This window comes from Lycorma delicatula, chromosome 4, assembly GCF_047948215.1.
Source record: "Lycorma delicatula isolate Av1 chromosome 4, ASM4794821v1, whole genome shotgun sequence".
NCBI lineage: Eukaryota > Metazoa > Arthropoda > Insecta > Hemiptera > Fulgoridae > Lycorma > Lycorma delicatula.
The window spans coordinates 161,889,483-161,905,374 of record NC_134458.1 but is presented as its reverse complement, the minus strand read 5'-3'; the positions used below and the strand labels follow the sequence as shown (position 1 = coordinate 161,905,374).

Below are 15,892 nucleotides of genomic sequence, written 5' to 3'. Positions count from 1 at the left end.
TTTTCTACCGTGCTTCGGTACGTTTTGTTTTTAAAAAGTCAATCTTTTAAAACTTTTCTTCGTGTTAGTAGAAATCGCATATACAGTTTATATCTTAACTAAATTCCCTATAATTTTGTTTAATTGTTAAATGAAAATTAAGTTATTTTACGACAAACAAAAAAATTATATTCTGCGACATAAATTTCTTGTGGATAAGAAAAAAATATTAGAGAAGCAGTTCTGCGACTTGTACGATTCGATTTTCTTTCAGGTTACAAACCACATGAAACCGTCAATTTTACTCCTTAATTTAAATTCCAAAAATTTCAATACGGCTTCAATTTAATCTTTGAGCAGAAACTAGAGTGAAACGTTTCCTAAGCTATTTATCTCGAAAACGAAGCGTTTCCGAACTTATGTTTAAATGTACTTTTTTCTTTATTTTCACTTTTAGAACATGTCCTGAAATTGTTTGTTTGTATATATATATATATACATAAGAATTACTGCAGTTTACATAAAGAAATGGCATTTGAAAAAAAAAATTAATTTAAAGTAACTTCTACAGTAGCTGGCGTAGAAACTACTGCAACGATCCCTGCACGACACACTTTACTGTTAATGTTGAGTGCCTTGTTATTCGTACGACAAAGCGCTGAAAAATAATTTTCTTCTACCAGTTACTTTGCAGAGATGTAAAATATTTTAATACCATTTTTAATTACAAATATAATTTCATACATGACCTAATAATAATATTTAATTATTTTATGAATTTTCGGTACTCGTCTAATCTTAACCGAATTAGTTTTTGTTTTTTAAAATATTTAATCTTCATTAAAGTAGTCGACAACGATTGTAATAAACGCGAGGATAATGAAGAGAAAAGATTCATCGTAACGCAACTGTTAAGGCGTAATTTTATAATTTTTGCTAATTTTAGACGAACGTAAAGTCGAGTTGGATTAAAACATAGCAGAATTAATCACACTTCTCAAGAGTGGTCGACCTGAGAGTGTACTAGAGCTTCAGTCACATTCATACTTATCATCCTCTGAAGTAATACCTTACAGTGGTTCCGGAGGCTAAGCATAAAAAAATAAAACATAGCAGTATTTAAAAAGAAGTGTTTTGAAGATTGAAGACAACTTTGAGTAATAAAATAAAACTGGATAAATAAACAGAAAAGTGATTTTCAAGGATGTTCAACTAAAACGAAGCCCCCATCATATGCATTAAACGCATATTTTGAAATAGGTAAAATAATATGGAAGCTATTGCTACGACTGGAGCTGAACTGGAGAGGACTGTTGCACATTTGAGTATTGTCAGTTTGTATCGAACATTGGCTTTTGAAAAAGGTTGCGTAATCGTGTGATGTTTGTTAAAATGCGGTTAACTGTTGAAGAATGTGTATTTTTACTGTAAAAATGTTATGTTTTTATTTGTATTTGTAAGAATGTCGAAGAACTGTGTATTTGTGATGGATACTTATTTAGAGACGAAATCTCATGTTGTGTGTCGGCGTAAGTTCAAGGAGAAATTTGAAAAGGAAGCAGCACCAGTGAAAAGTGTTATTCAGAAGTCAGTTAAGAAATTTCGCGACACAGGTTTACTGTTAGACCAAAACATGCCCGACATAGGTCAGTTTTAACGACGGAGGTCGTACAGGAGTTAAAGCAGTAGTTAAAAGTTGGTGTATGGTTTCAAGGCGACGAATAATAGGACCCTTATTTTTTGGGGAAAAAATGTGGATGCTGCCGTCTACTAAGAAATTATCCAACAGTTCATAGCCTTACTGCTAGAGATGAGCGTGACTGCTGGTTGCAACAGGACAGGATTTTTTCGGTGGAAGAATCATTTCTAAAGGATTGTGACCACCAAGTTCCCCTGTTCTAACTCGTCCAGACTTTTTTTCTGTAGAATTGCTTAAAATAAATTGTTTATAGCAGCAATCCACACATCCTGTAGAAATTGAAGACAAACATTACGAATGCCATCCAGGAAATAAGACGGTACAGCTAACATGAGCAGCCATGAACGTGGTCACACGTATTGACAAGTGCATAGAAGTGGACGCACATCATTTTTAACACCTTGTGTAAATTATTATACAAGTGTCTGCCGATAAACTTAAATATAAAATAAATAAACAAATATAAAATTATTTACAGACTAAACTAAGTTATACTCTTTTAAGTTGACAACTCTGTACAAAGCAATAAGCCGCCGATTTTTAAATATTATTACAGAGTTTTATAAGAACATGCTTCAAACACTTCGGGAGAAATAAATGCAATTAGTTAAGTACAGAATACAGTTTACGTATAACAAAATATCTACAAGTTAATAAAAAAATTACCTGAAAGGTAAATTTCATCACTCTGTTGGCATAGACTCATTTTTTAAATCATCATTTTAAATAATGTAGATATACTGTGAGAGTATTACATAATCATAATTTTCCCTATAATTAACAAATACATAATAAATAATTAACAATGTAGACTACATAGGACTACACGTGAATTGTCATTAAATTATCATTTAAATTCAACGTGAAATAACAACTATCATATTTCCCACAAAACAAAATTGATAAAATAACAATTCTACAGATGTCAAAAAAAATTATTCATATTAAATACGACAAAACATTAAATTCAATACTGTACATTGTTATGAAAGGTAATTTATCATTATTTAAAATAACCATATTGTTTCATCTCACGTCAACTACAAAAATATATGTATCATTTGCATACAGAATTCTGACGAATAATATTAATTCCAGGAAAACTGTGAGATAACAATGTAAAATCTGTAACCGATTACTGGCTTTATGTATTGGAAAATTAAAATTTTATTCATTAATATTAAGCAGATATCAATGTAAGACTTTTCTGAACGAACGTTATTACTACTGTTTTCTCAGTTATTAAATCATTTCCAACAAATCTATTATCTCTAATTTCTACTTACGCTACATAGGCTAAGTTTTATATATATATAATATTTATTTATCTCGGGTTTTGGCGGTTTTATGGCATATAAAATTTTTTTTTCAGTTATTAAAAAGTTACTTTTTCCGCTACTTTGGGACCTTACACTTGATTTACAAAATTAATATGTATATATTTTATGCGTTTTAGTAAACTTATGTTCGGTACGTCTGAACCAACTTGATAGCTTACAGCGTTATCGCGTAATGATGTATTACAAAATTTTAATTTTGGCGGCCAATCGTGTATTTTAGTAATCCTTTAACGGTTCTTAACCTAAATACGAAATCAAAATCAAAATCCGAGATAAAACCTGTTCACACACGTACATATTGAATTCAATAAGGAACTATTCATTCGTTGAAAATCAGAAAGACCGTTTGTTTTGTCTATACAGATGTTCCCCTTAAAATTTAAAAATTAGGTCGATCTGAAAGATTCTCCGTTGATTTAATCCATCTAAGAACGGTATTTGTGAATTTATTAATTCCTGGGTGGGCAATACGGTTAACCTATTTATAACGTCATTTTTCGTGCAGCAACGTAGAAGTCAGTAACTAAATTACACTTCAAGAGCCGTATTGAAATACAACACAAATCAATATTTAATTTTAAAATATATAAATAAATATACATAAAGTATATTAATACACTTTTTTATTTCTTAACTTTACCCGACTTAAGGTATAATGAATTCATAATTGTGATGGGTTTTTAAAACAACGGATAATAAATAATAAAGTTAAATGATAAAACAAACATTACGAAAAGGAACAAAAAATCAACGGTTAAGTTTGTTAAAAAGAATAGAAGATGAGAGAGCCGTGAAGTGAAGATTTTTACAGAAAATAGATTTAATTGTATTCATAAAAATAGGAAAAATTATGATAGAAATATATCAGAAATTCAAGACAACATCTTACAATCTCTTACTTTTTGTTGTCTTATTTTATTTTTTATCTACGAAGCACGATGGCATCCTTTTATAAAAAGGCTTTAAACAGGAATAAATGTATAAGTGTGTTTTAATAGGTGTGAGATACGTGGCCGTTCTTCGTAATTTGCGTTTTTTTTTCTATTAATATGAGAATATACGTCACCGGGAAAATATCTTTTAACGAGACTTGTAGAATGAATTTCAATTTGCACGATTGAAATTTAACTTAGGTTTGTAAAGCCGTAAGATAAACAATTAAAACCTTGGTATTTTTGAATTTTTTTATATAAATAGGTTGCATTTTAGTTAAATAATTAAAACTGAACATAAGTAGGCTACAATTTGATATATATATACATATATCTTTAAAGTTTTCTTTTTATTACGAACTTGGAACGGGGAGGGGGTTTCAACCCTTTTTTTCGGTGAAGCTACATTTACAGATAAATGTTAGCGAAAAATTTCAAGCGATTAAATTTAAACAAATGGCAATATTTAAAAAAAAACTTTTACGAGGATTCCTTCGCCCATTATAAGGGAATAGGTTTCTTAATCAGGTGACAAATATTAAACGAAACAAAATTTAAACAATATTTGCATGAAACATTTTTTTAAACTTTTTACTAAACGTTTTCTTTTTTGGAATAAATAAAGAAGTTCTTAAGTCGGCGAATACCAGGAAATTCAACTTGTTTCTAACAAAAAATAAATTAATAAGCGGGAAAAAATACCTGTGATAATAGTCGGTAATAATTTTTTTAAGACCTGAGTTAATAAAACACTTAATTTACATCAAAAATAATACGGAAAAAGAAATATTATTATCATTATTATTTTAAAAGCAGAATTATAATTAAAAAACTATCGGTCGACTGTAATTTCAATTCGAGTTATTTTATTTATCAACAAATAAAGATTTCCGACGCAAAGAAATTAAAAAGAAAATAGATGGTATTATTAAGAAAATTTATCATTTCATAATTTTATTGCTGTTATTAAGTTTGCGCAAATCGAATGAGATAATTTTCAGATACAATCCAAAAATAAAGTACAAACACAATAAAATTAAAGTTATTATCGGTAAATAAAAATATAATTTTTCAAATTCAATAACAACTAAATTTACTTAGTGTAATTTTAAATTCCTAAAGCGTTGAAACAATGATATTATTATATAACCGTATATAAAAACATTGTTAAATAAGATTAACGTTATAAAAATATAGAATGTACATTAATATTTGGTAAAGATATTGCCAAATGTTCCCGACATTTACATACAACTTTAAAATAAAACCTTTCCCGGATGTCCGTTGATAAAAGAGTTAAAGATTATTCAGCTTACGACCTTAATCTCTTTACATACATACTACTGAATTATAAAGAAAAATAATTTTTTTATACGTTCTAAAATTATTCGTTAACCCGATTTTAAAATCGGCACGACTCGATCTTGCTCCGAGATAATCTCTCTTCACCTTTCTTGCTCTCACAAAATAATCTTCTTATCAAACGAGACCCGATACAGAAAGAATTACAAATAAGGAAATACGTAAAAGATATTAACGTGTAAAAATCATTTAATACAAATAATTTTAAAAAAATATGATTTCATATGAATTTCGCTTAATACTACGATGAAAACATTGACACTGATATTAAATTTCTCTTTAAAAATATTAATGTTAACGGTAGGTAATAAATTGAACAATTTCTCCAATAAAAACAATCATTAGCTAATAATTTATTAAGCGCACAAATGCGTTCAAGGTAATTCGATTAGAATTAGATCGAGGTGTTATTCAACTATTACCCGCAGAACGTATTATGAAATAAATAAAAAAAAACAGGAATAACAAGTTCCCATAATATTTAGGAACCGGGCCGAATGAAATTTGTACTCGTCCGGGGAAACGAGAAGACGTACGTACTGTAACAGATAGGGAGGTATCGAATGAAATGAGGGAAAAACCTTTGTAACCGCAAATCGGCCTCGGTTTTCCGGTTCGTATTGAATGTTACGCGTTATCTGCAGCGCTATAGCATGTTGAGGCACGAACTTTAAAATAAAACAACATAAACACATCAAAAGATGTAGAAATTTAATTCTACAGGTAGATATTGAGAATAGAAACTTCGTAAAACTGAAATTTTGTAACAAAGATTCGGTATGAATCACGAAATCATAGATACAAAGAATAAGATTGAAACATTTAGGTCGTATTATGATAGGATAAACGTATTTGTAGTTGAAATCTAACGCGCGATAAAAACACAGACGATCAAAAATGTTAAGACGATCAAACATTTCCGGGAATAATTTTGTTGCGGCTCAAACAAAATTATTTATAAGATCTGTAACTAGGTGAAAATAGGTACGATGACGACCGATATCTGAATAAAGTAGTAAGACTTTTGTGAACAGGTTTAACCTTGCGACAAGCGACCCAAATATAACTTTGGTACCGTTACGGTCAAATTAAAGGTGACAGTCGTAATTTATCTTCAAAGAAAACGCATCGTAAAAGTTAAACCGGAGGTAAGGAAACATCTAAATCCTTCGGTAGCTCTTTTTAAATTTCTGTTAGTGAAACCGTTTTATTTAAGACATTCTTTAGAAATAAGATATCTTGAGAATTAGAGGACCTTCAGTTTCCGAATCGCTTCCTGTTTCTATGAGAATATTTCTATATTCCGGTCGTAACTTTAACTTAGGTACGCGGCTCTATAAGTAGATTTAGTTTCATTAAAGAGCTACAACGATGAAGGTTTTCTAGAAGATCCGGGGACCAAAACCGACCGTAATAAAGGAAAAACAAAGGGTGTAGTTCTCTGAAATAAACGGGTCTTTAGATAAAATACGTGATATAAAAAATAATCTATATTTATACTATACCTCTATTGAGAGCCGGCAGGTACATGCGCAATCTCGTCTCGTTTCCGTGTCCTGGAGTTTTAGCGACATGGTAAAGACAATCTGACACTTCCCCGGTAGATTCTAATACAAATTCCTGTTGAGAGGATGACGATACCGACGATGATGTCGACGATTGTTCATAATTTAATCGGGGTGGACTGGGGTCGGCCTTACCGGGCCACCACCAGCACAATCCCCAAGAATTAGGTTCACCCGTGGCTTACGATACATTAAACGCCATTACACATTTAATACACTCTTCTTTTTATCACAATTTGTATTCGATCGATAACATTTTAATTTTTCAAATATATTATTGCCGCGTAGATATTCGATTTTTCTTCTGTTTAAATTTACTTTAAATAGAAACACAAGTCACACGATATCACTTTTCTCTTTTTCTTTTGTTTTATAGGAAAAAAAGTCGTAAAAATATTTAATAGTCACATTTTTGCAAAACCGTTCTTTACAATTCTTCTTTTTACAACAAACTGTAAAATATAAAAGCTAATAAAATTAGTATTAAAAAAATCCGTATTAAATATTAATATTCAAGAAATATATATAATATCTAAGGAAACCCGTAACAAACTAAATCAGATGTGTATTAAAAAACTAACAATTTTTATTTTATTTCAAAGCTCTTTCACACAAATCCGAACAAAATATACAATTAACTTGATTAAAATATTACAACGATTACATAATCAGGTCGGCTAAATTTATCTCTCCAACACAGTAAACATAACGATAATTTTTATGAAATAACAAAAAAGAAACTATAATATTAAAAACTTGGAAATCGTACGTGTTCCTTCGACAATTAAACAAAAATAAATTAATCGATAAACAACTCATGAATTAGAGATATATCTGAAATAATAATATGCCCTAAATAAAGCACTACCAATGATTTGGTAGAAGAGTTTAATTAGCTTCTATTCTAAAAAAAAAGGAGGATTTACTTATATTAATTTTAGGATTTCAAAAATTTAGTGCCCTGATTATCTTTTATATAAATAGATAAAGAACGTTTCCCCTGATTCTCCTTTTACGATGTGATTTCCGGTAAGCAAAATATAAACACACGGCGCTTAATCTAAAACCGACTTCCGATCGCTTAGTAAAAACATAAATAAAATAGAAAAAGGATTTATTTAATACCTAAATTCATCGCATATTTGTAATGTCTTTCCCCCTATGGTCTTCACTCAAATTCAGAAATGTATACCCCAACAGCAATTTTTGCAGAATAACTCCGAACTCGGCCGCCAGAAAAAGCTACTCATCGGTTTTAGGGCTGTTGAGTGATCGATATTAAATTCAAAATATGAAACTGAATCGCTCAAGTAAATGTTTTGCGATCTGCGGAGCGGGGCCGCGCAGTCATGAAGAACTATTCGCATTACTGTAAGAATCCTACATCGCTAGTTTTGAATTTATCTTCGAAGCTTATTCAGGATTTCGTAATATCGCAAACATTAATACAGACCTACGTTCGGATCATTCTGTAGGGAAAATTCGTTTGCAATCCTAAAGCATTAGAGCCATCATTTTTCGGTCCAGAATAACGCTTCTTTAATTCGATTTTTCTCGTACGGTGAACGAGCGACCTAACGCGACACGAACTAACGACCGGGAACGCAGTCTCCCGCCAATGTTATCGCTCACAACATATTATTATAACCGACGATGGATCTAGAAGGCGTTGCTGAAGATGAATTACCCCACTTACCTTACCGTTGGCTGTGGCGATAATCACAATTTCCAAACTATTGACAGCTGCTATACTAACGCTTAAAGAAAAGGACAACAGGTCAGCGTGTTAACTAGATTATAATTACGTTTACTTTTAACAACCGATCGGAAGCTCCCGTACATGTATAAAATCTTTTATTTCGATATTATACACGAATTTTAATGTCAAATTTTGTATTTAAAAAAAAAATCTCTTTTTAATAACATTACTGTGATAGGGCGTAACGGTTGATAATGCTCAGACTTTGATAGCCCAAACGACTCACATTAATGAAAAAAATTTAACAGAGTGTATTTTGTACTTGCGTTTGCAAATTTATGTATATAAAACATTTATAATACGCGGATGTATATTTCTTAGTAATTTAAGAAATCGTTTTTGTGGAGCAATTCAGCCAAAAGTTACAAAATATTCAAGATTACATCGATTTTCAGGTTACAAACTGTACAGAGTGCTTACGCAATACTTTTAAGAAATGTAGGATTTTAATCGAGCAGATTATTTATATATTTAAAATTGATAAATCTTAAAACTAATATATAAAAACTTATAACAAATCTCGGTTTTATAAATGCAACAACCGACATAGAAATTACTATATTATAAACACAGGACTACAGCTTTTGTAAATAACCGTTTTACTCTGGTTTGCGAGTATATAAGTTTCCGCTATCCCTCCAGAATGAAAACTAAAAAGTTTTAAAACACTCGTGAACTCTAAGAATGAATTTCTTTGGGGGTAGTTACTAAGAATTTAGTTGTATCTACCAAAAGTTTTCTAAATTTTGTTTTTAATTTATTTTAAGGTATATTTTTTGTTTAACGATGTTTATGGTGACCAGAATTACGCGTAGTCGATCTACTATAACATTGTACAATACTGTTGAATATAAATTAATATTACGTATACGTTTATATACAGGTGATCTTGAATTAATCAGCACATTTTAGATGCTAATAAAAAAAAATAACAAAGAAAGTACTAACATGCACGTTTTATTTTTGAACAGGGTATTTAAACAATTTTGTTTACAACGCTTATTAAATTCAAACAAGTTCTGCGTGAGCACCTTTTGTAACGCGTAAAATGTCTAGACGATATTGAATTTCACGCCATACATGACGAAGAATATCTGGAGTTATACTGTTAATTACACCTTCGAGTCTTCCGTTTAGTTCACTGATGTTGACAGCATTCGTCGCGTATACTGTTTTTGTCATAGCCACAAAGAATCGAGTGGTGTAAAACGTAAAGAAAATTGTTCATGTAGGTAGTCCCTATTAATTAAACCCCAGTGCGATGTGCGTCATCTAGGTTGAAGTAAACATTGGGTTTTCGATGTTCAATTTGTAGTACTGCACACCCCAGTATGTAACACGTCTAGTCTATATAACTAGCGCTAGTAACCGTTGGCTCGGTGAAGAAGAATGGCCCGATCACTTCACAAGCAGTCAACGCACACCAAACGTTAATTTTCGGACTACGATGTGTTTGTCAAACGTCATGAGGATTCTCGCTATACAAAATTCGACAATTATGACAGTTGACGTGACCAGAAACACGGAAGGTAGCTTCGTCAGAGAAAATTAGTTATTCTAAAAACGCATTATCTTCGTTCACTTTATCAAAAATGTCCGCGGAAAAATTTTAACGGCGTGGTTTATCGTCATCTTCAATCGCATGCACCGATTGAATTTTGTATGCATGAAGTTTTACGCGCTTGTGTAGAACCTTTACGACTGTCGATCGCGGTATTCCCAGTTTCAACCCCGCTCGATTTACCCAGGCTCCACTGAAAAGACTCTCTTTCTCGATTCACAACTTCTTCGGACACAGGAGGTCTACTAGCAACTTTTTTGTGTACATCTCCTGAATCCTTAAACTGCTGATACCAACGTTTAAAAGTCTTCATTAGGAGTATCACGGCCGTACTCTAAACTAAAACGTCTTCGAACAGTTTCCGCATTCAGGAAACCTACTACGGTTTTCTCTTGGACTCCCAATGTTTTCGCACATTGTTTCTCCTGCACCGAAGCCATTTCTCAATTGACGATGCCCCTGATATTACATCGCGCGTGTTCATTCAAGGTTGGCAATAATTCTAGTACCTACACTAGTATTTGAAAAAATCAACGCGTGCTACATTACTTTGTTCTTTGTTCGTTTTTTAATAAGCCCTAAAATGCGCTGAATAATTTACGTTCACCCTCTATACTATTTCTTGTATCCTGATTTATACGTTACGGATGCTTCGTTCCAAGCTAAACAAAATAAACGCTTCCTTAAAATAGCCAAAATCGGGTAATTTTAACCCCCAAAAAATAGTGAGAGTGACTATGTAGGTGCATCTCATTATAATTGTAAATTTAATCGCAAAATAAAATCGAAAAATCTTCAGTGACAATGATTTAGCGACAGATAATAAATTAGATATTACAAGCACATAAGCTATACATTAAAAATTCACGATTTCGTGATAAATTGAAATAAATTATTACACGCGAATCAAGTACTAAGGATAACAATTCGATTACAGTCTACTACGAAGGAAATATAATAAGGAAGTTATTTTTTAAACAAATAACAAGTAAATGAAAGTTGAGGTAATTAATTTAAACAAGAAGGTGGGAGTTTATTTATAAACGAAATTTCTTCAGCATCTTCTTACTGAATATTTTATATTCCAGAAATACTAGATAATACTTTTAAAGATATTCTAATAATTTCATCTCTCGTTACTCCTTCGCATTTCAATTTCCTTAAAATAAAACGGTGATTTTACTTTGATTGCCGACAGTTGGTTAATAAATTTCTAACTTTCTTAACCGCATTCTCCCTTTTAACCGATTTTAAAATATGAATTTTAATAAACTTCAACTTTATAAATCCACAGAAGTAAATGCACTTAACTAAAAAAATATATTCGATGCGTTCAAAATATAAATAAATTAACCGAAAAAACAAAAGAAAAACTTGACTGATGCTTAAAAATAATTACGTTAACTTTCGAAACATGATTCGCTAAAAATTATGCGGTTAAACGGTAAAAGTTCAAATGTTTAACTTTCATTAAAAACGTACGTATGTACAATATTTAAAGAGATGTATACCACAAAAACAAACTATGGGAGACTTCATTAAAAAAGTTATTTAATGTGCAAAGCAGTCGGCCTGTATAAATATTGACGAAAAAATTACATTTAATAGTAGTAAAACAACCGTTGCAGTGGTAATAGTAGCAAAGACGATTTATTTAAAATGTAAATTGTTATTCATTTCAACGTTTAACAAAATGCTTTATGGACACAAAAAAATTAAAGCAATTTAAAACTTAAAAAGAAATATTCATTTAAGGTATTTATCGAAAAACAAGAAAAAAAGTTATTTTTTACAATAAGTTAATAAAATATTTATAGTAAATTAATAAACATATAAATTAATCGATCCGAATATCCTTAAAAAAGGTATTGGCTAATTATAAATAAAAATCTTGCAGTATGATTTAAATCAAAACCCCATCCTGATGGATCGGATACTCAAACAATTAAGACAAAACGAGCCGATCAACGGGAGTTTCTGTTATGTCACGCCTTAAAAAAGATTTACTTGTCATCGAATTGTACTAATGATTAACCGATAACGATCGGTAATACAATGCTTTGTTTTCGGTTAATTAAAGCGTAATAAAAAGTTTTACTTTAAATAAATATTCCAAGTAAATACATATTTATTTATTTTTGTGTACTTGCGAGATAAAATGATAACGTTAACAAGACAAAAGTAAATCACAAGTCAATAATCGGAATTTAGAATATTATTGCCATATCGTATAAGCTAGACGATTACATTTAGATTTAGTAATCGAGGATTAAATCAGAACTGTTCACAGAAATCAGTCTCTACAATCAAAATAACGCCCCACCAAAATATGGCATTTAAATTTTGCACAAATATATTTTATACTCCCGATTGATAATTGGGAAAGCACATTTCACTAAAATCCCCTTTAAAAATAGTCGTATAAAAATCATAAATAGTCGTAATCTTATTCTCCCTAATCCTTTAAGAAAAAAAAATCAGAAAAAGTAAAAAAAAATTGTTTATATCAAAAACATAAAATTAAAATGAAAATGTTTAATAAAAACTTTAACCTAAGAAACGCTACTCTTTTGCGATATCTTAACATGTAAAAAAACTTCAATGACAATATTTTTTTTAAATATTTAAAAAAAATACTTCCACAAAATTGTTTAAAAATTTACCCCTAATCACTGTAATATTCGAATATCCTCGTCCTGATAAAGCTTTAGCTAATTAAAACAAAAAATGTTTAAATTTATAGACTGAAACGAGAAAAAATAGGATAATTTACAGCACCCCTATTTTTAAGAACCACCCTCTTATCCCGGGTTGTAATTTTTATACAATTGTTCACAAACATCTCATTTAGAAAAAAATTAAAAAAATAATTTCACACAATCCATCAAATTAGTTTCACGGACAAAATCAAAAGTTAAAAAAAAAATTATACGACTATTCAACAGATACAAATAAATAATAATACCTAAGAGTCACAAATCTTTTTTATCCTGGTAGCGGACCGATCAAAGAATTTAACATTCTATTTCCACAGATTTAATAGAATCAATTCCTCCTTAACATAAAAAAAATGAAACAAATTCCACGATTTATAACTTAAACATCGTCTCGAGTAAAGTAAACGATAAAACACAGACAGAATTTTACAATTTTGATTTTGGTAAATCAGACGGTGGGAACGTTCAAGCTTCAAGAATTATACAAATCCTGGGATAAATGTTCTAATTTCACCCCCTGAATTTAAATGTTTATTTAAATGAAACATTTAAAATCAACGAAGTAAATATTGAGAATAGCTTACTTCTCAATAAAAAAAAATTAACGTTAGGCTACGATTTTTTAAAAATTATTATTCCTATTTTACCGACAATGTTTAAATACTTTTAACTAAAAACTGTTAAAATAATTGTACAAATACGACAAGCAATTAATATATATTTTTCAAGTTCTTAATATTTTTTTTAAATAATAAATAATAATGTTTACTAAACGTAAACATCGGACTCATTCAAAAACTATAGTAGGATAATTATAAATAATTACCGTGAAAATGATTGTCGTCAACGATAAAAAAAAAAAAAAAAAAAAAAAACGTTGACGGCTGATAATAAAATTAAACTAATTATTACAGTAATTTATTCCACATGAAGATATTACGCTAGCGTAAATTTTAAATAGTCGATCGGTATAATATATTTTCTTGACAAGCAAAGAAAATTATCGCTAACATTATTTAAAAAAGCAATATTTTATTTTAAAGCTGATAAAAATTTAAAAGTCGAGTAAAAACTGTTTTGTACTACAAAAATATAGCAGTTGCAGAGTTCAATATACTCGCCAAAGATGACCGGCAAGGGCTTAAGAGGCATCTTAATACTCGTATTTCAGATACCGATCGATACACTGAAGGTTTCGACATAGATATTCTGCTTGGATTCAGCAATTTTTCTTCGGTTACCGTCCAATATCTACGCCGCGCGATAGACCGCATAAGATTATCCACTAAATAAATGCGTTGCGTAACAAACATACGAAAAGGATAACGTATTGGGTAACCGGATTACTGGAATTTCTCCCGCCAACTGCCTTGGAGGTATAGCGGCGATTAAAACACACCATTGTGTATTTAGTGAAAAAGAAGTATTAAGAGTGTGAAAACAGGTACAACTTAACGTAGTTTTGAAGTTCTTAATAATAATTAACATTTGGAAAAACCTACATCAACATTTTGACCGAGCGATGTTAAGGCCTGTTTTAGCTCAAATCTTTAGACGTTTTGTCGGTTCGTGTGGTTAAGGTCATGTTTTCAGAGTATTATTAAATTTTTGCGACAAGGTTCATTAATATTAATTAAATGAACGTGTGTAACAATTTTCTGGAGAGGTTTTTTGTTTTTAAATGGTGGCTGGTACTTAGGACCAGCCACCATTTTTGGCTGTGGTTTTTTTACCCAAATTTAATGGTTTTCACCCGATTTCTCAAAGAACTACGGCAAATACGGTTCTGAAACCTATTTTATCCGATTTTTTACGTAAAAATCCCTAACTATCACTAATTCTGCCCCCTTAATTAACGTCCTAAGCATTTCAGTACGAACTTATTTCACCGAGGTTGCTGAAATCCGAGCGAAATTTCTCACTAACCGTAACTCAAAACGAAGCATTTTAGGACAAATGCGTACGTGAACTTTTACCGTTATTTTCAGGAGTAGAATATGAAAGTCCCGGGAGAACTTCACGATACACTCTGTATATTAGGTTAAATTACCAATAAGTCGTTTATTTATTTCATAATACATGAACATGTAAAACATAATTATATTTGTTTATACAATAATAAAAATATATTTAATTTAAAGTTAATTATTAAATAGTGTAATGTTATTCTATTATTTTGGTCGTAAGAAACATTGTTGTATATTAATGGGAAATGTAATAAGGTTCTTTTCCCGAGAACATCAAATCACTCTACTTGTATACCTAGTACTTCATCCATCCCGTAAACAGTAATCTTATCGAGTAATAATTTTTTTTTCTTTTTTACACAATAAATAATTACTTTTATAAGAGGCAAAATATTTTTTATACGAACTCTCGTCTACTAACATTAGTTCTCTAAGGAATAAATTGATTATATAGCGATACAGAATCGAAACAACATAAAAATATATAAAGTTAAACTTATTTATTCCCCCCTAAGGTAAATACAGGCCTACTCTTGTTAATTTTTCTGATAAGATACGAATTTTAAAGCGTATGAACAACGTCAATACTGTTCGAGAATCGAACCCAGAAACTTCTGGATTAAAGGCAGAGACGCATCCAATTCACAATGTACATTATAATAATAAAAGAATTATATTAAAGAAATTATACAACAGGGAAAATAGAAATCCATTTAAAAAAAGATAATACTTCAAGGTTAATATCTTGGTAAGCTAATAAAGGTAATTTAATATCTAATACTAAACTTACAACCTTTATATCCATTGTCACGACTATTTTCCAATTACTCAGCATTAAAACACGTGAACGAGGGAACATCTATAGATTTTCACAGAACATTTTTAATTATTTTAAAAATAAATCTACATTCATCACTTATTAAATACTTGAACTAGACAATACTAATCGTTTACATGCCAACTTTAATAACGTCAGAAAATAAACGACATCTAATTAAAAACACATTACAA

At 30.3% G+C, this 15,892-nt stretch overlaps 1 protein-coding gene across 6 annotated transcripts in view; it reads right to left on the bottom strand.

Moving 5' to 3' along the window:
- Window positions 1–15,892, bottom strand: part of milt (trafficking kinesin-binding protein milt) — a 370,892-nt gene that overhangs the window by 148,108 nt on the left and 206,892 nt on the right. Inside the window, exon 2 of one of the 6 annotated variants that reach the window (XM_075364622.1) lies at window positions 6,818–7,329. The exons of the other annotated variants lie outside the window; for them this stretch is intronic. Coding sequence (XP_075220737.1) covers window positions 6,818–6,842 — 25 coding nt within the window. The 5' untranslated portion in view covers window positions 6,843–7,329. The remainder of the gene's footprint in view (window positions 1–6,817; window positions 7,330–15,892) is intronic. 6 annotated transcript variants of the gene reach the window in all.